Source organism: Aspergillus lucknowensis (assembly GCF_044049455.1).
Source record: "Aspergillus lucknowensis strain CBS 449.75 chromosome Unknown BJX67scaffold_61, whole genome shotgun sequence".
NCBI classification, from domain to species: Eukaryota; Fungi; Ascomycota; class Eurotiomycetes; order Eurotiales; family Aspergillaceae; genus Aspergillus; species Aspergillus lucknowensis.
The window spans coordinates 85272-108720 of NW_027263605.1; the positions used below are offsets into that span (position 1 = coordinate 85272).

A 23449-nucleotide genomic window follows, 5' to 3' on the forward strand; every position below is an offset into this window, starting at 1 on the left:
CTCCGTAGTCTCCGTGCTTGTCGCATTGATTCGTACGAATCGGGGGGATTTTGTGCCGATACGGAGGATTTATGATGTCTATATCAGATCTCGTATCTGCTGCGGCAACTAATTGACCTCCGTTCATTTATCCCCAGATCAACCCCTAGCTCCATTTTAAATACAAAAAGTCAAAATGCCAAACCTCATTGTCGTGGTTGGAGTGACCGGCATCCAAGTGCAGTGCCAGCCCTAACCCTCACTGCTCGCCATACTAACCAAGGTGAAGGGCTCCTCAGTCGCCCGTACCTTCCTCCAACTCCCCGGATGGAGAGTCCGCGGGATCTCTCGCAACCCATCCAGTCCCTCGGCACAAGCACTCATTGCAAAAGGCGTCGAAGTCGTCCAAGGCGACCTCGACGGGCAAGCCTCTCTGCTCGCAGCATTCGCCGGCGCAACCGTGATCTTCTGCAACGCCGACTGGGTCAGCCATTTCAGCCACGCCTTATCGAATCCAGATGTCCTAAAGGGCCGTTCCCCAAATGAATACGGCTTCGATCGCGAAGTCGAGCAGGGAATCAACGCCGCCGAGGCAGCTGCCAGTCCCGCTGTGCTCAAAACCCTGCAGCGCTTCGTGTACTCCTCGCTCAGCGACGCCCGCAGGGGAAGCGGCGGGAAGTATCCCAATATATGGCACAACAATTGCAAGATCGAGACTATTCGCGTAATCCGCGAGCGGTTTCCGGCATTAGCAGAGCGCCTGAGCACAGTCCAGCTGGGGCACTATGCCACGAACTGGAAGAACTCGCCCGCGTTGACGCCGCAGAGGCAGGCGGATGGGACCTATGTCATAAAACATACCTTCGCGCCGGATTTCCCCATGCCGTTCTTGGTGGCTCATAGAGATACAGGTGCTTTCGTCAAGGCGTTGGTGGATCTCCCGGCTGGGAAGCATCTCATCGGCGTCTCCCAGCTCATGACTTGGACGGAGTGGATACATGCATGGGGCGAGACTCATGGTGCCAGGGCTGTCTACAAGCAGGTCTCTGAAGAAGAGTATTTTGATGGGTTTCCGGAGCCCTTGAAGAACGAACTCAGGGATACGTTCAGATACGTCCAGGAGTTTGGGTATACTGGGGGAGACCCAGAGGTGAAGACAGCCGAAGAGGTACGTCTATAACCCGGCAGGACGGCGTGAGCTGACATGTATAGCTTGGGATCACGGTCCCTGTTACATCGATGGAGGAGTATATCAGGAACGAGGACTGGTCGTCGGTTCTGAGCGTTTAAATTCTTCAGCTTGCTCTTTTCTCTATACAAGTATGCAGTCAAGGCGTTCCTAGCATATTACTTTTATAACTTGCTCTTACTCGTCCCAGCGTCAATCAGCCACTGGAACAAGCGATCCCTCTCCAGCTCCTGCATCGCCGCGCTCTCCAGCGCAATCTGCAACTCGTACCAGTCCAAGCTCTTCTTCCCGGGCAGGGGCTTCGTCGCCAGCATCCAGCACGCCCCAGAAATTGCATTACCCGGAATAAAAAAGTCCTGCACCTCCCCCAGCGGCCCGTAATCATCGTATTGAGGCATTTTATGGGTATCGGAGAATGCGAGGCCGCTCCACGGGAGCCCAACTAAAGTCCGGTCTGTCAAGGCGCCGAGGGTTGCGAGCATCCCGGCGACATAGTCCGGGGTATAGGCCTTGATCTCCTTGAGAATGTAGAGGGCGATGTTGCAGACCTGGTTGAGGTCCTTAACATGAACACCCGACGGCGCATGAGATATGCTGGTGTTCCCATCCGGGATGATCTGCGCGTCGAGAGGGCACTGGACGACGACGAGCGCATTCCCCATGTATGTCGACGGAAGGCCCAGTTGTTTTCGCAGGTTGACGGCGACGACAATGTTGGGTTCGCGCCCGTCGTGGATGCGTGCGGCCTGGCGCGCACGGTAGCTGCACAGGCCGAATACCGCGCCCACGATCAGACTAGGGGAGAGGTAGACGTCCCCTCCACCTTTGGCGGAGCCTGCCTGGGCTGCCTGACGCACCATAAGACAGGCAGCTCTGAGAATTTCCACTTTCTCTACCCGGACCTGATATCGACAATTCCAGGTGGTGTTCCTGGGGTCCGACAGGTCGAGTGGCGTGAGCTCCAACGGTTTTGGGTCCCAGCGCAGCGGCGAGGGGGTTGCAGATTCGAGTTTGAGAAGATGTTGTCGCATGCGCTTCTGTGCTTCTACGCTCGTCGGAAGCTCGTTAGCCGGCGTGTCGGGGTTGCGACAGAGCTGCGCCAGGGTTCTGCACATCACCGAGCCGCCGAGTCCGTCCATGACCGTATGGTGGAAGTACTGTACGAGAAAGAGGGCATCTCCGACAATATTCGCTTTGTTTCGCAGGACGGGGCATGGATCCTGTGGCTGGTAGGCCGGTGCATGGGGCAGGAAGTCTGGGTTGAGACGGCCGTTCAGCAGGAGGGGGGTTGATGCTGGATGCTCCTCGACGACGAGGAATGGATCTCCATTGTCCTCGCAATTCCGGACTTCGTAGGCGTTTATTTTCCCATCCACCGGCGGTGCAGGGACGACAAACCCTCCAAGGAACGGCAGATGGACGAGCAGCCTATCGCTCGCCGTCTTTAAGCGATTCAACACCTCGGTCTTGTCTTTTCCTTTCAGATCGAACCGTGACGATCCCGCCAAATATATGGGCTGGATCAAATGATCCAAGCTCGTCAGGGTGTAGCTCTGAAATGCTGGTGTCATGGCGCGGGTGCCTTCGAGTCTGCAGGACCTCAGACCCGGTATAGCCTGGTCCAAGCATTAAATAGGATGCCCATGGCGAGTCCAAAGTTGGGAATGCCACTGCCTGCCAAGCAAGATTGTTTCCTTCGGGCTGGGAAAGGATGTGGCGTCAATAGCGCGGCGTTGAGAGACTCCAATCCGTCTGGTCCCCGATATCAGCTTCAGCTTGCTGGCACCAACGACGAGCAGCCTGTTGGCAGATGATCGACGCACGATGGAAAGGATCGCCAGCGATCGACGGGGTTTCCTTGTTGTCCTCAGCCTTGAAATTGCTACTTCCACACTCCTCGGCCATGTTCTGCCCTGCTCTGCTGCGTCTCGATTCCGATCATTCTGCATCAGGTGACTAGCCCTCTGTGGCCGCCAGGAGGTTCAGGCACGCAATGCAGAAAGGGAATTCAAATGTCAAAAATAGTAGCCAAGTATCGAGAAAATGCTGTTGATAGTCGTCCAGTCGAAGAAGCTCTCGGAAATTCCGCCAATTAAGATTTTCCCCCACAGTCCGAGATGTGAAGTGCCACCGACGTCATGGACATCGGAGGGAGGAGACACTCTCTGCGCAGAGATCGGATGAATGAATGTCTCTGCTCTCCAGAAGGCGAATTCATCGCTGCCACTGAAGGAATGCCAGCCATCCATCCTCGCGTCTTCTCCCAGTGCAGCCATGTTTCTCGACGGTCGCCTGTCCGCGGTCTCGCTGGACGAGAAGCACGCGAAGGCTCCCCGTCCAACCCCTCCCACCCTGAGCTCCATCTTTCGCCTCACTCCCATCCCAACCATTGTCCTCGACCCCTCCATGACCATCGTCGAAGTCTCCGATAGCCACCTCGCTCTCTCCGGCAAGTCCCGCGACTCGCTCCTCCACGCCTCCATCGGGGACGTCGAGCCCGCCGCCATTCCCGCCCCCAACCTCCCGACTCTCTACGGCGCCTTGCGCGCGGCCTGCTCGACAAGGGAGGTCCAGCTCGTCAAGGAGGCCGTGTCTCCCGGCAAGGCGCCTGATAGTCTGCGGGTGACGCCCATCTTCGACGAATCCGCCCTCATCTACCTCGTCTTGGAGGCACACCGGGTGACCGAGGGTTCCGCCCACAACCAACATGGGTACCTGAACGAGACCTACAAAATCCTGGTCGATACCGTCAAGGACTACGCGATCTTCATGCTCGATCCGCACGGGAACATCGCCACCTGGAATCCGGGCGCGAGCCTTCTCAAGGGATACACCGCGGAGGAGATCATTGGCAAGCACTTCTCCGTCTTCTACGGCCCCGAGGACCGGGCGACCGGGAAGCCGAGCAAAGCCCTCGCCGTCTCCATGCGGGAGGGCCGCATGGAGGACGAGGGCTGGCGGTACCGCCGCGACGGCTCCCGCTTCTGGGCCAACGTCCTCATCACCCCCATCCACCAGTTCGGCCAGCACGTCGGCTTCGTCAAGGTCACTCGCGACCTCACGGAGCGCAAGGAGGCCGAGGCGCGCATGATCGCCGCCTTCGAGGAGTCGTCGCGGCTGAAAACGGACTTCCTCGCCAACATCAGCCACGAGATCCGCACGCCCATGAACGGGATGCAGATGGCCATGACCATGCTGGCGGACACGGGCCTTACCCCTCAGCAGCGCGAGCATGCCGCCATCATCGAGGACTCCATGTCGGTCCTCCTCCAGATCGTCAACGACGTGCTCGACTACTCCAAACTCTCCTCGGGCGCCTTCTCTCTCCACACCGACGTCCTCGATGTAAACGACCTGGTCGGAGCTGTCATCCGAAATTGTCGGTCCTCGCTGAAAGAAGGTGTTGACTTGACGGCGGACGTGGCACCCGGATTTCCCAGCCGGCTTCGAGGAGATCCCCTGCGATACCGGCAGGTGCTGCACAACCTGGTCAGCAACGCCGTCAAGTTCACCGAGGATGGGCATATCCGGATCTCAGCATCTTGCCGCCCCGACGATCAGGACCCGACTTGCTACATAGTAAAAACAGCAGTCGCGGACACGGGGATCGGAGTCCCCGATAACGCCATCAATACTCTCTTCACTCCCTTCAGCCGCTTTGCCCATTCCCCGACCCGCCAGTACCAAGGGACCGGCCTGGGCTTGTCGATATGCCAGAGTCTGGCCGAGCTAATGGACGGAGCCGTGGGATATGCACCCAACCCGGAGGGCCGGGGAAGCGTCTTCTGGTTTACCGCAAAGATGGGAGGCCCATCGACGGCCTCCTCACCCAAGACCGGGAGCAGCGCAGGGGCACCGCCGGCCCGCCATATCGCCGATGAAATGCGAACGATTGCCCCCCACAAGCACGTCTTGCTGGTGGAGGATAACATGGTCAACCACATGGTGATGCTGAAACTGCTCCATAGCCTCGGTTTTGAACGAGTCGACAGCGCCTGGAACGGCGAGGAGGCAGTGACGATGATCAAGAAAAAGCCATTGTCGTACGACGTCGTCCTGATGGACGTCGCCATGCCGGTCATGGATGGCGTCAAGGCGACGGAGCAAGTGCGCGAGATGGGGTTGCAGATGCCGATAATCGCTCTAACCGGCAACGCCATGCAGGGCGACGCAGAAAGCTATGTTGCGCAGGGCATGAACGACTGCATAGGGAAGCCGGTCCAACGCGAGCATCTGTTAAACACCCTGTGGAAGTGGACTGGAACGTGAGGGATTCGGTGAGATGTGTTTACTGCAGGTATAGTGGCGTTTTACATTCCTCAACCTACATATATATACACTTCCTCGACTTATGAGATTTACAATTTATAATCCAAAACAATCCTTCATCATTTGAAGCCTTGGAAGGCCGCACCTTCCCTCCTACGAAGAGCCACGCGCAGGGCTCGGATTTCCGTATAGCTAGAGGCGATACACGGCCTCGAGTCCTGTGGATTGGGAGGCCGCATCGACGCATCTTCTCAGAGAGGAACATTCCTCCGATAATCGGAGTCCTAGTCTCAGCCTCAATCGCTCCTGCCGTTGCACAACATCCAATTCCCGATTGGGAAAGTATGCGCTGGACTCCTGGCGGGGAAGGAGCGATGGACTTCGGAGGCACTTTGAAAGAGAGGCTAGTCGAATGTTGCTATGCGCTGAGTCCGCCCGATTCCCACTATCAAGGGCGATGATAACGCTGGTATACCTTGCCTTTAAAACCGCAAGCCATCCTCCTCAGGCATCGTAAGGGGTATTGTCCCGCATGATGTATACCTCGCCGACAAGCACGGTACACCCCACTGCCATTGAAATGGCGATGATCGGAAGATTCACGACGGCGAAGTCTAAACTCCGCACACGAATGTGCTTCCGCGAAAGGATGTCACGCCATAGGAGTCCAGCCAGAGAGGCACTAAAAGCCGTGCTGAATGCGCCATAGTTGACGCCGAGAGCCATGCTGTACACTGTCGACCAGAACGTGCGGTCACTGATTGGGGTGCCATTGGCACGATGGATCGCCTGCCAGGTCTGTATCACACGCGAGAGAAGGATAGTCGTGCCAATATTGGTGCCGGCGAACTAATACAGGTCAGCCCAACTAACAGTCGGATATAGTCATTGTGCCCACATTACAAAGTATCACAGACAGAAACCCCATTCCTCCTATTGCCCCGACAGTACCGGTTTGGTTGACCCAGTGGTCCCAGCCGTACGCGAACACTTCGATCCAACCCTTGGTGGCCAGTGCCTGGACGAGGACGAACATGGCGAAAGCAAATGGGACCAGCGCGAAGGGCATATGCGACACTACGGCCGTAACGGTCGGAAACGTCTCCTGAAGCCACCGATACAGATCCAGCGATCGCGATTCTAGAGTAGCTTTGCGTAGTTCTCGCGGGTGTGGCGGGTTGGGTGACGGATCATCCGACAGAGGTGGCTCCATTCCGGCTTCTTCTGTGCTCCAGGGACTGCCTGAGACTGGGGGAAGAGAATTCACACTCGCGAGGTTCAATTCCTGCTTCTCGTCCGTGGCAGTGGCTCCGTCTGGAGATGATTGCTGCTGGGGTGACCCATCTCCAGCTGAGGCAGCAGAAGGAGCTGCGAAAGGCGACGGGTTGCCGTGGTCGAAAATGCCCGTGGAGGGGTCTATCAGAGCCCCTGTCGATTGGGGCTCGCGACACCCTCTTGCGATTTCCCCCTCTTCTAGAATTTTTTGAGCAAGGCTCCGTTCCACCTCTTCGCGACCCTTGCGCGCGATCTCGCGTGTCTCGTGGCGATGATGCCACCCGTATGCGACATCCCAGCAGAACAGGACAAAAGCGGCTGGTAGGGTAACCCAGAAGACCGGGTGTGTGTGGCCTTGGCTTGCTGCATTCAGTACCAGGACCGCGATGAGTGTCGCAGCCATGATAAGACCGCCAAATGCCGCGCCGCGTTTATCGAGAAAAGGATTCAAGATTTCCTCAAGCGACAGGAGCTTCCCCTCGTCGCCATTCGCGGCCTCCTTTTCTTGCTCTTCCGCGTTGCCTCGGGCGTTGGGAATATTGGGATTCACGGGTTTTCGAGCTTTCACTTCTTCTGGAAGCTCATGCATCTCGATTGACAATGGAACAAGAGACTCATCTGCGAAAATAATGTACAGCAGGAAGGGAAACAGAACGATGGCGGTGATCACGACGGGTACGATCATGTTGGCCGTGTACTCGATAAACTTGATCTCGAAGGCGCTCGTCAATACGAGGTTCGTTGGGTTGGAGGAGACAAGGATGGCGGATGCGATGTTCGCGACAGCGAACTGGGTATAGATCCATGCTCGCGGATGCAGTATATTGCTCGATACACGGGTCATGTAGGCGAGGAAGGCAGTGCCAGAAAGGATGATTGGATCATTGCCGATAAAGCTGCCCAGGACGAAGAAAAACGCGTAGAGGTAGAAGAACAGGCGATGTCCGACCTTTCCTCCCTTCTGCAGTACCTTGAATGCTAGAAAGCGGATGAGGCCGGAGGCGTCGATCGAGATGGCGATATAGGCAAGCGTGAGAAAGAAGACCATAATATCGATCGGCGAAATATTGTCAGCGCCGAGAGTCCCATCGTGGACTTCTTTGCGCCCAATTGCGAGGATTGCAAGCAGAAACAGGTCCGCGATGAGTGGAGCCGTCACGAAATTGAAGGGGAAGTTGAGCCGCACAAAACGGCCGCCATGGCGATGATGCTGTCGCGGGGCTATGACCCTTGTCGCAGTGAGAGCCTCCAGGATAGCATTCACGAAAGCGCGAGGAAGATAGATCGGGATGTGGAAGGGAAACAGGACGACAATATCTGTGCAACGGTACAGTCGCGCGTGTTAGGTGGGGGATGAGGCAGCGGGATGGCAGAAGAGACTTACTGGCGAGGACAAAGACAATCAGGGTGATGATCGAACGCCAGTCCTTGATCCGATCTGTATCGAGATCCTCCGCCATTTGCAGAGTCTTTGGGTCGGTCAGCACCGTCCCCCGTCGGCTTGGACGAAGGGCCAGTCGCGATGATATATGATCGCCGTCGTCGCTGGTGCCCCGCGCTCCCCGACGCTGCAGTGTTACTCCGCGTGCGGCTGATTTACGTTGAATCGCCGAGACCAATCGAGGCGGTCCCGTTGTTATTTGGCACAGAGAGCCGATGGTGAGCCATGAAGACACTTTCAGGGCGAAAAATCAACCGATCTCACATTCCTCTCAGGGCGCTGGCGACCAGGGGGTAAATAACGCACACACCGCTTCAAGATGAGGCATGGCAGGGAGGAAGATGTCCGTCATGTCCACCACATGCCGGAGTGGACCTTCAGAAAGAACGCGGATAGACATGAGAAGGAATTGCACCGCCGCGGCCGGGCACCCTCCAAGCGCTCTGAGGCGTCCAGGGGATCGTTGATTGGCAGCCGGCGCTTCAGTGCGGTGCCCCGGCCGGGGGCTGGGAATTCAGTGTCTGTGATTCGGTTGTGACTCTCCATGGTTTTCCATCAGGTTCCGCTCCCTCGAATCCAGGGCCCCTTGTCTTTGCCCCGTGTCCCGCCCAGAGACTGGAACGGAGATGGCCGATGTTGCGAAGAACCTTCTTGCGGATGTCCTTCCTCATCCAGGCAGATGGTCATGCGAGCTTCGACGTGGAATCACAGCCAACGCTTGTCTCTTTGGAGCTGATGATTGGCCACTCGCGTCAGCCCAACGACAGCAATGCGGCTCTTCAATAATCATGACGAGTGCGTTGATCCCTTGACCGACCCTTTTTGGTTTTGCCCGAGGGGGCCCCAGTCCTTCGTTGGCTGCCATATCCGCTGCGAATTAGAAGCCTGCAGCGATATATATACCGCTCTCGGCTTGGGCAATCCGTTGATCAGGACAACCGCGTCAAACTTGATTCCCGCGCGATTCCCTTCCGACAACTCTCCTCTCTCTCCCCATGGCAAGGGGATGAGAAGTAATGCCGCCCCTCGCTCTCTCTTCGCTCCCACTCCATGTGCCCCGATCTGTCGTTGCCACCGGCAATGCCACCGACGTTGGCCTTCAAGTCGTTTGTGCCTGGCCAGTGTCTGGTCAATACGGTCCTGGCACGAGAGTCCTGTGGGTCTCCCTCTCAACTCTCCCTTGCGTTCTCGTTTTGTGCTGACGTCGTCTATCTAAAGGTACTATGTCCTTATCGCCGCCTGCGTGTTTGCGCGGAAGGAAGAGTGGTTGAGAAACGCCTGTCTGGCGGCAGCCCTGCTTTTCCCAGCAATCGCAGCCCTTCACGCGATAGTGCTAGCTGCTGTGCATGTCGATGGTATGGATCGGTTCCTCGAAAACTCATCGCATCCGCTAACACGAGCTAGGAGCGGTTGACATGGATGTCTATGGGGCCTTTCAGTTGTGTTCTATTGGGATTCTAACCGCCCCTCTCACTGCGAGGATGTCTGGGACGTACTTCAAGGATCCGAGGCGAAACATCATCTTCCTATGGACTGGGCTCATGCTTGCTGGTAGGAATGCTATGAAGGATCTCGGTCTCGCAACAGCTGACGCGAAATATAGGGCTGCTGAGTATCACCGTCGAGCTCTTCCGCGTCAAGCCCGCCGCCTGCACCCACGACGAGCTGGGAAACCCAATCGACCCTGATATCTCCAAATTTCCTTACAACACCACCTGTCACCTCCGCTGTTCCGTTGACGATGGCCCCTTCTCTCCCATTCGCGTTGGGTCGACCAACGAGATATACGTGATCCCGGCGCCGGACAAGCTCGCTTTCGGCACCGTGACATTACTGGCGGCCGCGTGTTGCATCCCTGCCATTGTATCGCTTCTCTACTTCTGGTCCTTAATCCTCCGGGAAACGTGGAACAAGCGGTTCGAAGCCTCTACCGAGACCGACCGACGTGACGAGCCCATAGAGGGCACAAACGGTGCGACTGTGGGAATGATGCAGCAGATAAACGGGTTAGTCCGAACAATCTTGAGCGCCGTTGAGGCCCCGGTTTTTGCGGCTGCGGTGCTGGCGATTCTCATTCTTGGGGAAAAGAACTTTTTCAGCGACCCGGTTGATTATGAGACGGAGCCTATATCCAGCATTGGTAAATCTCGCCAGCGTTGTCCGACTCAACGGAACATTCTGCTTACATATACGTTTCCTATAGGACAATGGGCACCAATAGCAGGTGCGGCATTCGCAATTCTGGGATCACTGTATCTATTCCTCACGGGCGACGATGCGAGTCCAGCCCCTGAAGGGTGCGAGTGCTCTTGCCATGAATCGCCCCAGACACCGGGATCCGGTGGTCATCCGAAACAATCGAGCTCGTCTCGGGACTCCGAACAAAACCTGGTTGAAACGACCACTCCCGTTCCTCATACCGCACATGTCCGTCCCGCGCGACAACCAACCACCGATGTTGGGTCGCGGCGCAAGATTAACCGAGTGCTCGTGCGGTTGGGCACTACCCTGAGTATCGCCGCGCATGACCGTCTCCACGATTATGAGTTCAAACAAGGCCCAGCGCTCGACTTTCCCGAGATCCCGGCGGAGGAACAGCGAAACGAGGCGCTGCACCAGATTCGGGAGCAATATAATCCGAAAAGAGACTCCCACGGCAACATTACGCTCTCTCGTGTCGGCTCAAACCTCAGCGTGGTTTCGTCGAGGGGTAGGGGAAGAAGCTCTAGCAACTCCCACGGAACCCCCCCACGCCCATCGCGACAGACAAGCAGCTCTCGATCCCCTTCTCCCATTCGCCCCTCGTCTCCTCGCGGATCGGACTGTGACCGGAGTACGTCAGAGCTCCACGACATCCCCACATCATCCTCGACTGATGACCCTGCCACTCGACCACGTAAGCGCCAGAATACACTCGAGGTTCCTGCGTATAACGTTCCCATGAGACGCAGTCCTTCGATTTCCTCTGTATCCAGCTCGAGCTTTACTGTACCCGGCAGCCCGGCATCACCGATCATCGTGGTCTCGGCAGATGGCGACATATCTCCTCCTCCCCAAGCCCCCGAGACGCAGGCGGCTCCGCCTATCTTTTCTACGACCGCCGAGCAACCTGATCCACCTGCGTCCCTACTAAATGGACGCCGATTTACTTCATGAAGCGAGGATAGAGGATCGCAACCCCAGCACTCGAGAAACCCTCGTTGGCGTCCAGCCCGCCTGGATGTCGCTGCCGGCATTTGACAGAGCCTGCCCACTTCACGCGGCTGGCACAACTCAAGCCGTGTCCCGCGACCTGAAGCCATCAGATTTGGACTCACTCCCACCCGACCGTCGTCGGCCCCCGCACCTGCTTGACCGTGACGAGTGGACATTGCTCTCCAGCAATAAGAGGTGTAATCGAAAAGCCAGCTTGGAGGGATATTAACCGACTTAGGCGCAGCCATTCTGTGAGCCTGCATGTTGGATAAAGCTCCCCGAGACCAGGAATCAAACATCATTGGTAGCCTATGAGTGGAAGCCACACCCTCGGATACTGTTCATGACGGCATGATTCCCCGTCCTCGGCCTCGCTAGCTTTCCGAATCACAGTTTCAGTGCCGATAGCCTCAACTGAGACGTCGGGTTGCAAGAAGGATTTGGAGCAGCTCGAAGGGATCGTGTCACCGGCGGCGCTTTTGCGCAACAATTGGCCAGTCTGTCGGAGTTCCACTTTTCCCCGCATCGACTCCAGGTTCGAGAGCCGAAGGGCATTTGGAGGCTGTGGGGGATTCCCAAACACGAATGTTCGCCCGCAAGGATGAGCTCTCGTTTGTCCCTGTGGTGTGAATGTCCGTCTTGAACAATTGAGGCAATCATCTCCTTGTCGCACCCTCCTTCATTGGGCTGTGTAAATTTACCCGAGACCTTTTCTCAACGAAGTTTCGTATTCGCCATCCTGTAGTATCCAGCCAGTTTTAACCGCGTAGAGGCATGGCTCACGGGGAAATTATTGAAAGTCACTGATCGAGACCGGGTCTCGGACACGCTGTTGAATCTTCGTGACCATTTCCCGTATATAACGCTGGATGCTGACCCCCCCCTTCTCGACAGTTCATGATCACCTCCAGCTTCCCTGACACCTTACTTTCTCAGGATTTCACGCAAATATGACCGCTCAGCGCGTCGTTCCCTCGGCTCAAGAAGTCGACGAGGTCCAAACGGCAGTGGGCCAGACCGATCTCATCCGTCAAGCCCAGGAGAGCGATGAGGCTGATCGAAAGTTAACGATCAGACAAGCCGTGGGCAAATACAAGAAGGCGGTCTTCTGGGCAATGTTTCTGTCGACGAGCTTGATCATGGAGGGTTACGATCTTGTGATTGTAGGGGTCCCGACTCTAAACTGACCAAGGTTACTCCTCTGGAACATGCTGACCAGCCACCAACAGATCACCTCGTTCTACGGCCAGACCCAGTTCAAGGAGCGCTTTGGTGTATACGATCCGGTGTCGGATCAGAAACTCATTCCAGCGGAGTGGCAATCCGGCCTGTCCAACTCCGCCCTGGTCGGCCAACTCGCAGGGCTTATTGTCAACGCGATCTTCCAGGATCGTTTTGGTTGCCGACCGACAATGATATTCTTCATGGCGTGGATGATCGTGGCAATCTTCATCCCCGTTTTCGCCCCGTCTCTCTCAGTTCTCGCATTTGGGGAGGCAATTTGCGGGATCTCCTGGGGTGTTTTCCAGGTGGATTCTCCTCCACGACATGATGCAAAGGCGTCTCTAACTTCGCGTACAGACACTCTCAACAACCTATGCCTCCGAGGTGGTTCCCACGATCCTCCGGCCGTATGTGACAGCATATGTCTGTATGTGCTGGGGCGCTGGAATTCTTCTCTCTTCGGGTGTAGTGCGAGCCGTAGCCGGACTTGATGGCGATATGGGCTGGCGTCTACCTTTCATCCTACAGTGGGTTTGGCCTCTCCCCCTCATTGTGGGTACATATTTCGCCCCCGAATCTCCTTGGAACTCAGTACGCCGAAACAAGGCGGAGGAAGCAAGGACCAGTTTGATGCGGTTGTACCAGAACTTACCAGAGAGGGAACAGCGTGTAGAACAGACCTTGGCCTATATCAAATACACGACCGAGATGGAGAAGGCGGAAACAGCCAATGCAAGCTTTCTCGAGTGTTTCAAGGGCACAAACCTGCGGCGGACAGAGATTGTACGGATGCCCTCGCCTCGTTACCCTAACTCACGTATCCAGCCGAGCTGACATGGCCTCTTCAGAACTGTGTTGTGTGGGCAGCCCAGATTCTTTGCGGAAATGCGATCCTTGGCTACTCGGTGGTCTTCCTACAGGCCGCGGGGTTCAGCGAGCTTCAAGCTTTCAATATCAACATCTCGCTCTCCGCCTGCTATATCGTTGGCGGTATTATCTGTTGGCTGCTTTTCCCCCACGTGGGCAGGGCGACAATTTACATGAGCGGCTTGACTTTCATGTTCCTCTGCCTCGTCACGATCGGGGGTCTCGCCTGGGGTCCTGGTAAGGATGCACAGTTGGCCATCGGGATTATCCTGGTCATTTCCACGTTGTGCAATATGATCGCTATTGGACCGACATGCTATCCCATCGTCGCGGAAACACCGTCCGGACGACTAAGGTACAAAACGATTACCATCGGAAGATTCGTATACAATCTCACAAGCATATTCTCCAACTCCGTCACACCTCGCATGCTCTCCTCGACCTGTAAGTCACCTCGTCCCGGTAAGCCTGAAGCGAGTCGGACTAATTTGGCGCAGCCTGGAACTGGGGAGCGAAAGCCGCTTTCTTCTATGCAGGGACAAACCTGCTCTGCAATATCTGGTGTTGGTTCCGACTCCCTGAAACGAAAGATCGGACCTTCGGGGAGATTGACTTGCTTTTCACTCATCGTGTGCCGGCAAGGAAGTTCAAGTCCACTCACGTCGATCGTATGTGCCTCGTCCAATTGATACGGCGACTTCCCGTGCTAACCGGCGCTGCAGAATTCGCGCATGGAGGTAACTATCTGTCCAAGGGAACGGCGGAGCACATGGAGAATGTCGAGTAAAGGATCTTGCGGGATCGTTCCGTGTAAGACTGTTGCTTGTAGCTGCTTGTGCATACCTACAAAATATGATCGAAATCATACAGCCACTTGAACCGTTAGGAATATACTTGTCTCTCCATCCAAGGAAGAAGATGGCTGTCCCGAGCGTAGGAGTCCATATCCTAGTCATGATCAGATCCTCAGGGCTCTACTTGGCAAGGTCCGTGAACGTTAGGAGACGAGGCGATCCTCGGCGTCTTCGGCCGTGTGCAACAAGGACCCAGTCTCGGCCGTTCTTCGGCTAATTAGGTTCCCCTGATATCGTGCGCGGGGGATCCTTCCCCGTCTTTAGATGCTTGCGAGGGTCAGATGAACCAATTCCGCCGAGAGGGCCAATCATACTGAAAGAGCGCCGCTGGTGCCAGGGCCAGGGAGCACGTCGATCTTGTGGATGAAGATGGAGTCGATAACGAAACAACCTGACGATAATTTTTACCGAGCCCCTCCACTCACCTAGAGATGCCAACGGAAGAAGCACCATGAAGCCGCATCGAGAAGAGCCGCCCCGACGGAGGGAGCCCGGTATAAAAGCACGTCATGGTCCTCCTCTCCTCTTCCCTGCGCTTCATCTCCAACTTCATTTCCGCGCATCTTTCGCAACAAATTCTCGAAACCAATTGAAAACGTCGAAGTCGCTCAGCTGTCCGCACGTCAAACATGACTTTCCAGCAGGCTCCTGTTCGCAATGTCGACATTACGTCCAGGTTTTGGTCCCAGATGCAGAGGTGTTCTAAAGAGAAAACAATTCCTGCCATCATCAAAGCCCAAAAGTCCCTTCAGCATTGGTACTGTTTGACATGGAAAGAAGGGCACGAGATCCAACCCCATGTACGTTGAAAGCATCCTCTCACAGAGTCGTAACTTCCGGGGCTAACGATACCCTGTCAGCCGTTCTGGGACAGTGACATTTACAAAATCGTGGAGGCCGCGTGCTACTTCTTGATGAAAAACGAGGATCAACAATTGATGGCCACCGTGGAGGAGGCTGTCGACATGATCCGGGCGGCGCAACACCCCGACGGATATATCAATTCCTACTATACTGTGCTGGGTATTAGCAAGCGATGGACAAACCTTCGGGACATGCATGAGTTGTATTGTTTAGGGCATTTGACGGAGGCTTGTGTGGCCTATGAAACACTCACGAACAGCGGTAGACTGCTGGAGCCGGTTCTGAAGGCCCTTCGACACGTTGACGAGGTATTTGGCTCGGAGCCGGGGAAAAAGAGAGGATATCCAGGTCACCAGGAGATCGAGATTGGCCTTTTGAGGCTGTACGAGTTGTCTGGCGAGCCTGTGTCGTTGAAGCTGGCCAAATACTTCATTTGCGAGCGAGGGCGTCACGATGCCAACGGCGAGACATATTTCGACCATGAAGCCAAGGCTCGCGGCGGAGACCCATACGATCACTTTGGTGGCGAAATGAAGGCCTGGTTTGCATATCCTCGAGACTATAGCTACAACCAGGCCGACCGTCCGCTGATCGAAGCCACCGAAGTGAAGGGCCATGCGGTACGCGCTATGTATTACTACATTGCAGCAACCGACTTGGTCCGCCTGACTGGAGACAAAGATATCAAGGCGGCCCTCGATCGTATGTGGACCGACATGACGGAGAAGAAACTATATATCACTGGCGGGATTGGGGCGATGCGCCAGTGGGAAGGGTTTGGCGCTGGGTACGTGCTGGGTGATACAGAAGAGTCGGGCACATGTTACGCGGAGACCTGTGCGTGTTTTGCACTGATCCTCTGGTGCCAAAGGATGCTTCAGCTCGATTTGAATGTCAAGTACGCCGATGTGATGGAAATCGGTTTGTATAACGGCTTTCTCGGCGCCGTCGGCCTAGATGGCGGTTCATTCTACTACCAAAACCCGTTACGAACTCATACCGGCCACCCGAAGGAACGAAGCGAGTGGTTCGAAGTCGCGTGTTGTCCTCCCAATGTCGCAAAATTGCTCGCTTCTATGGGATCCCTCATTTACTCATTCAAGCAGGACGTTGTCGCCATCCATCTCTACATCGAAAGCGCCTTCTCGGTCCCAGGCACAGATGTCGTAGTCTCACAGACAACGAATATGCCTTGGTCCGGGGATGTTCACATCACCGTTACGGGATACACGGCACTCGCACTGCGTATACCGACATGGGCGGATGAATACACGAGTTCTGTCCAGGGGGAGGTCCGCGACGGTTATCTTTACATTCCCCGGTCCCAGAATCTGGACTTGACATTGTCGTTCATGGTCAAAGCGCGGAAAATTTATCCTAATCCTGCGCTTGAGAAGGACGAAGTGTGCATCATGCGAGGACCATTGGTTTACTGCATTGAAGATGTGGATAACGACGTTGACATCGATCATGTCGGCCTACTGGACGATGTTGTGAGTGATGGGGAGCCAATTGATATCGCAGCAGTAAACGGTGTGATTCCAATCAAAGCGACTGGGAGGGAATTAGTCAAGGGGAACAACCAACTATACGCATCGAATCCCTGGAAGTATGGCGAGAAGAAGAGCCTGCTCTACGTTCCATATTTCTTGCGCGCAAATAGAGGGGGCAACGGTGGAATGACAGTGTGGGCTAAGCGTCTAAATGGTTGCTGAAAGTCCTGGCAAAGACTTCATGCTGGCTGCTGTTAGGATTTCCTGATACCAAGCCTAAAGAGCGAGCGGTTCGGGAGAGGCAGAAGTTGCGCAAAATAGAACTCCGGAGCAAGCGGTAAAGTAACCACTTTCGCCCAACTCGGTCAAAATTTGCATAGCGATTAGGATAGGGTTTGGTCCGGAAAGTTCATGAAGATGCTCGACCATTCGGGGGAAGGGCACTTGATATCCCTGGGATGGTGCCGACGGAGGCTGTTGAACACGTTCAATTAAGGAAAGGCCCGCTGGGGTTTCCAGCTCTAATGGTCGAGATTCCCTCGGATAATTCAAGCCACAAGTCCGTGGTTGGGGCTATATGAGCACTCTGGATATCCAGCGATGGCTCGTAGACGCCGTCGCTATATCTTTCCGAGACCGGTGTATCGTAGCGGTTCAAGAAATATATCATCCAACGATCCATGTCAAAGTTTTCCTCCGTGCTGTTCATCTGACACGCCCGGTGAAACGCCCGTAGTCTGGTCATAGACAACTCCACAAGAGACCAATACTTCTTGAAGTCAAGTAGCATGATGAAGTTCTGCTCTAGTAGCTTTTTGGCTCTGGAGATACTCTCGCTGTCTGTGTCGAAGAGAAGAGTATATAAGAGAACGGAGGACGAGACAACCAGGAGGTGGCCATTCACTGGGGACCAGAGACATTCCATCCCAGGAACTGAGTTCGTATCCCACATCACCTGGCTCAATGCAATGGCATGTGTTTTGCACCGAGCGGCGTACACTGCGGCTTCATGATCAGTACCACCGCCTGGTAATTCGGGTTTCTTGCTGAGAAACTGGTAGTACAACAATTGCGACTGATGATGATACACCAACTGCTGGACAGCGAATTCCCGTCCCAGTCCACGACGAGCATATCGCTCCCGATTCTCAGGAGTGTCTTGAAGATGACTTGGCAGTCGCCGAAGCCACATGTCCAGCTGTTCGGATATTGCTCTAACCCGCTGCCTGATCTCTATATCGCTCATGGAATTTTGAGCGACTTCGTCGTTGAACCGCATGACCTGGCCATGAATATCAGAGAGAACGAGCATTGAGCTCCAGAGCCCACATTTCCGGAGGCCCAATGCATCTATATTGGCCTCAGAGTACTGATCCGGTGGATGGCTAGCTCTCATATTCTGATATGTTTCTTCCTCCAGTGGACGCTTGAAGGCGGGACTCGCTGAGAGCTGCCTTGGTATCTGAGCTCGTGCTGCATGCCATGACTCCATCATCCAAGTTTCCCAGAAAACTGGGCGATCCGATTAGCCACAGACGTTAAACCTAGGGATCTACTATACTCACTTCGAATCTCCACTTCACGTTGGATTGGATCGGAACTCAGGTTGACCGGTAAGCGCAACATCCGGACCATACAAATCGCCTGGGAAGCCAGGAGTGCCTCTTGAGCAGAGTCCCCTTCCGCGAGAGCGACGAAGGACAGCAAAATACTCCCCTGTAGCGATTCCAGGTTGATCAGCTCCGATCGAGCATTGAAGGCTTGCATCGCCGCCTTAAACCAAGCAGAGGCTCGATCCCACGGGTGGATATTGTCGAAATAGGGATTGGAGGAGAATCTAGCCACCAATGCAATCATTCCAAGCACAATGAAATCAGAAGTCTCGCCTGCACGCTGGGAGGTGATGAAGGTATGGCGGTGGAATAAAATCAGCTGCTTCTCGTGGATCAGGTCGAAGTAGAGGTCGACAAGCTCATTGCACACAGATGCCGGAGGAAACCTCGGATCCAGCCCTGGTGTACTAGTAGTACTACTAGCACCAGGAGTCGTCGTCGGTACAACCCCCGGCACAGACGGAGTGATTCTCGGGTCTTGTCGAAGCGGGTGGATAGGAGGGAGGCCACTCCCCGCTCGGCTGCCTCTGTCGAGGGTGCCGGTGTCATCCGCGATGTCACACTTCCGCCTCTTTCCAGCACAGAAGGTACACGAACCCCCCGGTTGCGGCACTATGCATCGTTTCTTCCGCGAACTCGTCGAGGTTAGCCGTGGCTCAGCTTGGGGGGTGGTATTCCTTACCGACACAGTGTGCAGGACGATGTCGGGCGCATTGTACATTCTCCATTAAGGAGAAGAAAACATGCGGTTAGCTTTCAGGATTGTGAAAGCCTGGGTTTTCATCCAAAGACGGAGTAACAGAGGTCATCGATGGACGATGTGGCGAGAGAAGTAGTGCGGAGAAAGACGGAGAGACGATCGAGGAGGAGAACAACACAGTCGAGTCGAGATTGTGGGCGATCACCTGACAGCCGTCGTGACAACCAGAGCTTTGATCCTGATAAACAACTCTACTGACACCAGCAACGTTGTATTTCCATGCACTTCCGTGCGTACCTTCCACCCACAAGTTCCATTCCGTCCGACGACAACCTTGCACCAAACGATTCGGTAGACCAGCGTGAGATATATACATTCTGTCAACTGAGGGGTGCTTGTGAACGAAGAAGGGCGCAGTTGCAGCTAGAGCAAGAACAACACTTTCCATTCTGCTGTACCAGGGTCAGTTGACTCTCTCATGGCTATGAGGAACGCCCGGCCATCGCTTCACCAGCTATATTTACTGTGATACTGTGGCATGTAAGCATATATTCCGGTATATCACGGCACAACCACCATCCTTATCGACAGGAGGCCAACGTAACAAATACGTTGGAACACCAATAATATCATGAATTTAGGACCATTTGATCAAAGCTTTGTTGCTCTCGATATTCGGGTTTTCCATGCCCTACATCCTCTGCCCGATGTCCTTTCCCCAACCCTTTGAGGTTCCTCCTCGTACACAGCTCGAATAACAAACCACTCGCCACAACTAAGGCAATCTAGCCCAGCTGGCTCTGAATAAACTGCAGCGCCTGCTGTCCATACTCCTGACCATACCCATTGTGCGTGTTCGCATCGTTCCCATTGCAGCAATACGGATCAGCAGAATCACAGTACGACTGAATCACGCTAGCAGAGGGGCAGCTGAAGCCGCTCGGACGGGCATCGAACTGCAAACACAATTAATTAGAATCTGGGCCTCGAAAAGGAAAAAGACAGGAGGCATAAACGTACCCCGCCAGCGGAACAAGTCCCGACATTATACGGCAGCCCAGCGGAGTAGAGCGGGTCGCCCATGAAGATGGCAGCCTTGACCTGGGCGACTGCGGACTCGGAGAGAACGACACCGTTATCCGCGATACCCTGGTTGGGGACGCCGCCGCCGCAGAGCGCAGCGTCGAAGATCTCACCACCCTATCACACGGTCAGTGTTAAGAGGCCAGGATAAGTCAGCGGAGACTATGATTATTATAACTAACCTGGGAGTATCCAACCAGGACGATCTGGGCATCGGGACACTGCGAGTTGAAGCCATTCACGGCCGTACCCACGGCTTCGATTCCTGCAGCCACGGATTGCCCGTAGCTGGCGCCGCCGCAGGAGGCATCGCCTCCACAGGCAGGATAGTCGATAGCCTCGGAGGTTGCCCCGGAGTAGGCGCTGAGAACGGCGTCGACAACATAGCTGGAGGAGCCGAAGCCAGGAGCGGCGGTGGTCTCGCGGGCTCCGAAGACATGAATCTGAGGGCAGCTCTGGCGCTTTTCGACCTTGAAGTCTTTGGCCATGCCGCGGCTGGCGAGGAAAAGAAGGGTTAGAGTGCTCCAATGCATCTTGAAATAATTGGTAGAGTGGATGAGAGTTCTGGCTGGCTTTCGACCCCAATTGCTCAGGTGAAATCGACTCCTTTATAGTTTGGAGCTGTCGCTCTGTTCCGTTGCGCCGAACGGTTTCATACCAGACATCGCGGTCTCAGCTCCTCGATTGAGAACAAACAAAGTCCTCGACTTTAGCCGTGACGAAGCTGAGGTCCAGACACGTCGGGTGAGCGGAGAGTCTGCATCGTCACAGACCCCGTGGGGAGAGCACTCCGCTATTTCAGATTCAACCTGGGTAAAGTGACTTGACACAAGCTTCTCGTATCCAGCAGCATGGCCAATGAGTTTGATTAAGGGGCACAGGATGTGAACAGAATCACAGAATAGGCTAATTATGCAGTCTTTGGCCTGGAACCGGACAGCCTCCGTTCCAGAACTGACAAACCCAATGAAGATCAGTTCCAGGCTGAATGGGATGAGTTCACCAAAACTGCCATGATCATCATGGAACTGCCGGAGTCTTGGGAGGAAGCTCGTTGCCCTCTCCGCCTCGCCCTCGCCGGTCTTCTTCCGCCCATATTCCAGCTTCTCTCGCGTCATGACAAGCGCACGTACCAAGCAAGTCGTGGCCCCCGCTGCAACAACCAGATAAAACTCGCTCGCAATCACGTTCAACACGGCTTCAACACTACGCCTCAGCACTTCGGGATCCGTCGATTGCCAAACCACTGATGAAACACCGGCCAGCGCCTCCCAGGTATCCCCCTCCGAGTTCCCGTGGTCTCCCAGCGCATCGGTCAGCAACGAATACCCCACATTCTGGAAATTCCATCCGGCAACGGCGAGGACGATCGCGATCGCGCCCATCTGTGCCAGAGAGAAGATGACTGCGCTGTCGGCGCGGACTTGGAGTACTCAGAGTACTTTGTTTTTGATGACGATGGAGATTCCCACGCCATGCCTTGCTGGAAGGAGCAGCCGAACCTGACGCCGATCGGAGCTTCTCAGCCCATGACCTGGGATTCCGAGACGGTTCCAGACAATGTAGCTGCTATCACGCATCTTTAACCTAGCAGACTCGGACGCACCGCGCGTACTACTTGTTTCCCTCGTTGTTTGGATAGCAGTAAGAGGACAATCCCGACCGACAGAGAATCCAAGGGGAGAGAGGACAGCGAGGTGCTTACCCCCTTCAAGTCACCATCACGCGACAGGGGGAGTCCGGACCTCCGAGTGCTTCGCGGAGGAATGATGGATTGGGTTAACAACACCGGCGTCATTCCCTCGTCTAAAAGTGCTTTCACAGATGCCGTTCGTGAAGACATATTTTCTCGTTACAGCTCATAGGATGCTCTTCAATCTGAGCCTCGAGGCCCAGAACAGCTGACCAGAAACATACATCGACAAAACAGGAAACGAAGACAAGCATCGGTCGGAAACCCCGAGCCGACCCGGCCATGCACCCTCAACGTCGGTGCCGAGACCAGGATCAAATCGAACCAATGTGAGGAGCTAATCGTACAACTTCGAGCACACCTCGTACTCCAAAGTACTGCTGAGCCACAGGTACCCCGGATTCGGCGTTACCACCCGCGGAGGTCGGCCGTGGAGTTCGGCTGGGAAGCCCCTCCTTGGAGCCCTGGGAGAGCAGGGTCATGAAGTCATTCTGCCGTGAAACCATGGAGCGAGTCCACAAAATTCGGCAGAACCAGATAAAGCTTGTGGTTCTCGAATTCGATATTCGCCACGTTGGAGTCGTTATTTGAAGCTTTTGCCCACTGCCACTCAATTCTCCAGCGTGAGGGCTTGCCATGACGCTCTGAAACCATCCTCCGCCAGATTCGGCGGGCTTAATCATGGAATCCCCAGTCTTCTTTGAAACCTGCTGGGGTATCCTCAGCACCATTGGCATCTTCCTGGTCTTTGCCAGTGTCTCCGTCATCCTCATCACAAACAACGGCGCATTGAATTTCGTCCCGCTAGTCGTCTCGGCCAGCTGTGCTATTGCGAACGGTCTCTGCTATTATGCGTATTACACCAGAGGGCCCCCTAAATCGGGGCTGGTCGTCGCGAGTATCTTTGCAGACATCTTCTGGATGGTAGGGTCCCAGCACAGACTTGCCAGCCCCGAGAAACTCTACTAACACACCCAAGATTCAAGAAGTGGGCCTCTCCTTCTACAACTACCAAATCCTCAAGCATATCCTCCGCCATCGTGCACGAACCCTGTTCCTCGTCGTGTTCTGGGCCTTGATCGTGGCAATCGTCGGTATTCGCATTACCATCACCGTTAGTAGAGCCACTCAGCTCGCGGATGGAGATCTCGCCCATCAAAAGACAGTCAACCACTTGCATACCGGGTACTTTGTCTCCATCGCACTCCTGGAGACATGGAGTGCTGTGTTCCTCATCAGGCAGATGGCAAGGGCGCGCTTCCGGTCACCGCAATCCTCATCCGTGGGTGGTGTGTTCCAATATTTGCTGCGAAGCGCGGAGCTTCGCCTGGCCACTCTCTGCTGCATCGGTATATCGCGGGCCGTCACCTATTCGTCCCAGGAATACCAACAGAAGGCGACGACGGTTGCATCACAGGTAGACCGATTCGTCTACACTGTCGAGTGCCTGTTTCCGGTTATCTTCCTGTATGCCCTATAAACCAACACGGCGAGGGGAGACGTACAGACAAAGCTGATCATTGCTATAGACTAGACATTCTTGGTGCGAAGAGATACCGCCAAAACAATGTGATATTGGAACCCAGCTCGGTCGACCTAGAGAATTCGTCTGCATTGCATCATCCACATTGGATCAGCTCGTCGCCCCCAAAGTCTAGGGACACCACGTCCGACCAAGTTCAACGGCCGTAGACATTGTACATTACTGGC

General features: G+C 55.0%; 11 protein-coding genes across 11 annotated transcripts; 6 read left to right on the forward strand and 5 right to left on the reverse strand.

Annotated features, from left to right (window-relative positions):
• Positions 1-175: 175 nt before the first annotated feature.
• On the forward strand, positions 176-1269 carry BJX67DRAFT_385277 (NAD(P)-binding protein; the record flags this gene model as incomplete). Its single annotated transcript, XM_071033825.1, has 3 exons — positions 176-217; positions 269-1147; positions 1192-1269. The coding sequence occupies 3 exons, from the start codon at positions 176-178 to the stop codon at positions 1267-1269; spliced, it is 999 nt and encodes a 332-aa protein (XP_070881782.1).
• On the reverse strand, positions 1251-3285 carry BJX67DRAFT_365538 (uncharacterized protein). The gene has a single exon (XM_071030281.1). The coding sequence runs from the start codon at positions 2737-2739 to the stop codon at positions 1333-1335; it is 1407 nt and encodes a 468-aa protein (XP_070881783.1). The 5' UTR covers positions 2740-3285; the 3' UTR covers positions 1251-1332.
• Positions 3286-3373: 88 nt separating this feature from the next.
• On the forward strand, positions 3374-5527 carry fos-1 (sensor histidine kinase/response regulator Fos-1/TcsA). The gene has a single exon (XM_071030282.1). The coding sequence runs from the start codon at positions 3443-3445 to the stop codon at positions 5435-5437; it is 1995 nt and encodes a 664-aa protein (XP_070881784.1). The 5' UTR covers positions 3374-3442; the 3' UTR covers positions 5438-5527.
• Positions 5528-5821: 294 nt separating this feature from the next.
• Positions 5822-8322, reverse strand: BJX67DRAFT_289606 (putative arsenite efflux transporter ArsB-like). Its single transcript, XM_071026777.1, has 3 exons — positions 8097-8322; positions 6336-8029; positions 5822-6286 (listed from the first exon to the last, which is right to left on the reverse strand). The coding sequence occupies exons 1-3, from the start codon at positions 8170-8172 to the stop codon at positions 5942-5944; spliced, it is 2115 nt and encodes a 704-aa protein (XP_070881785.1). The 5' UTR covers positions 8173-8322; the 3' UTR covers positions 5822-5941.
• Positions 8323-9029: 707 nt separating this feature from the next.
• On the forward strand, positions 9030-11522 carry BJX67DRAFT_289615 (uncharacterized protein). Its single transcript, XM_071026778.1, has 5 exons — positions 9030-9309; positions 9372-9508; positions 9558-9704; positions 9757-10293; positions 10357-11522. Exons 1-5 carry the CDS (start codon positions 9170-9172, stop codon positions 11307-11309), a joined length of 1914 nt encoding a protein of 637 aa, XP_070881786.1. The 5' UTR covers positions 9030-9169; the 3' UTR covers positions 11310-11522.
• Positions 11523-12298: 776 nt separating this feature from the next.
• BJX67DRAFT_385282 (putative MFS alpha-glucoside transporter) lies at positions 12299-14226 on the forward strand (the record flags this gene model as incomplete). Its single annotated transcript, XM_071033826.1, has 6 exons — positions 12299-12511; positions 12578-12877; positions 12930-13355; positions 13421-13883; positions 13937-14107; positions 14162-14226. The coding sequence occupies 6 exons, from the start codon at positions 12299-12301 to the stop codon at positions 14224-14226; spliced, it is 1638 nt and encodes a 545-aa protein (XP_070881787.1).
• Positions 14227-14643: 417 nt separating this feature from the next.
• Positions 14644-17004, forward strand: BJX67DRAFT_391076 (glycoside hydrolase family 127 protein). Its single transcript, XM_071034715.1, has 2 exons — positions 14644-15093; positions 15154-17004. Exons 1-2 carry the CDS (start codon positions 14923-14925, stop codon positions 16870-16872), a joined length of 1890 nt encoding a protein of 629 aa, XP_070881788.1. The 5' UTR covers positions 14644-14922; the 3' UTR covers positions 16873-17004.
• Positions 17005-19080, reverse strand: BJX67DRAFT_289670 (uncharacterized protein). The gene is made up of 3 exons (XM_071026779.1): positions 18946-19080; positions 18216-18898; positions 17005-18162 (listed from the first exon to the last, which is right to left on the reverse strand). The coding sequence occupies exons 1-3, from the start codon at positions 18975-18977 to the stop codon at positions 17138-17140; spliced, it is 1740 nt and encodes a 579-aa protein (XP_070881789.1). The 5' UTR covers positions 18978-19080; the 3' UTR covers positions 17005-17137.
• Positions 19081-19748: 668 nt separating this feature from the next.
• On the reverse strand, positions 19749-20579 carry BJX67DRAFT_385285 (putative acetyl xylan esterase (Axe1); the record flags this gene model as incomplete). Its single annotated transcript, XM_071033827.1, has 3 exons — positions 19749-19919; positions 19984-20163; positions 20229-20579. The coding sequence occupies 3 exons, from the start codon at positions 20577-20579 to the stop codon at positions 19749-19751; spliced, it is 702 nt and encodes a 233-aa protein (XP_070881790.1).
• A 30-nt stretch (positions 20580-20609) lies between these two features.
• On the reverse strand, positions 20610-21530 carry BJX67DRAFT_289733 (uncharacterized protein). The gene has a single exon (XM_071026782.1). It carries the CDS (start codon positions 21429-21431, stop codon positions 20655-20657), a length of 777 nt encoding a protein of 258 aa, XP_070881791.1. The 5' UTR covers positions 21432-21530; the 3' UTR covers positions 20610-20654.
• Positions 21531-22420: 890 nt separating this feature from the next.
• BJX67DRAFT_385287 (uncharacterized protein) lies at positions 22421-23431 on the forward strand (the record flags this gene model as incomplete). Its single annotated transcript, XM_071033828.1, has 3 exons — positions 22421-22663; positions 22719-23206; positions 23269-23431. The coding sequence occupies 3 exons, from the start codon at positions 22421-22423 to the stop codon at positions 23429-23431; spliced, it is 894 nt and encodes a 297-aa protein (XP_070881792.1).
• Between the last annotated feature and the right edge of the window lie 18 nt (positions 23432-23449).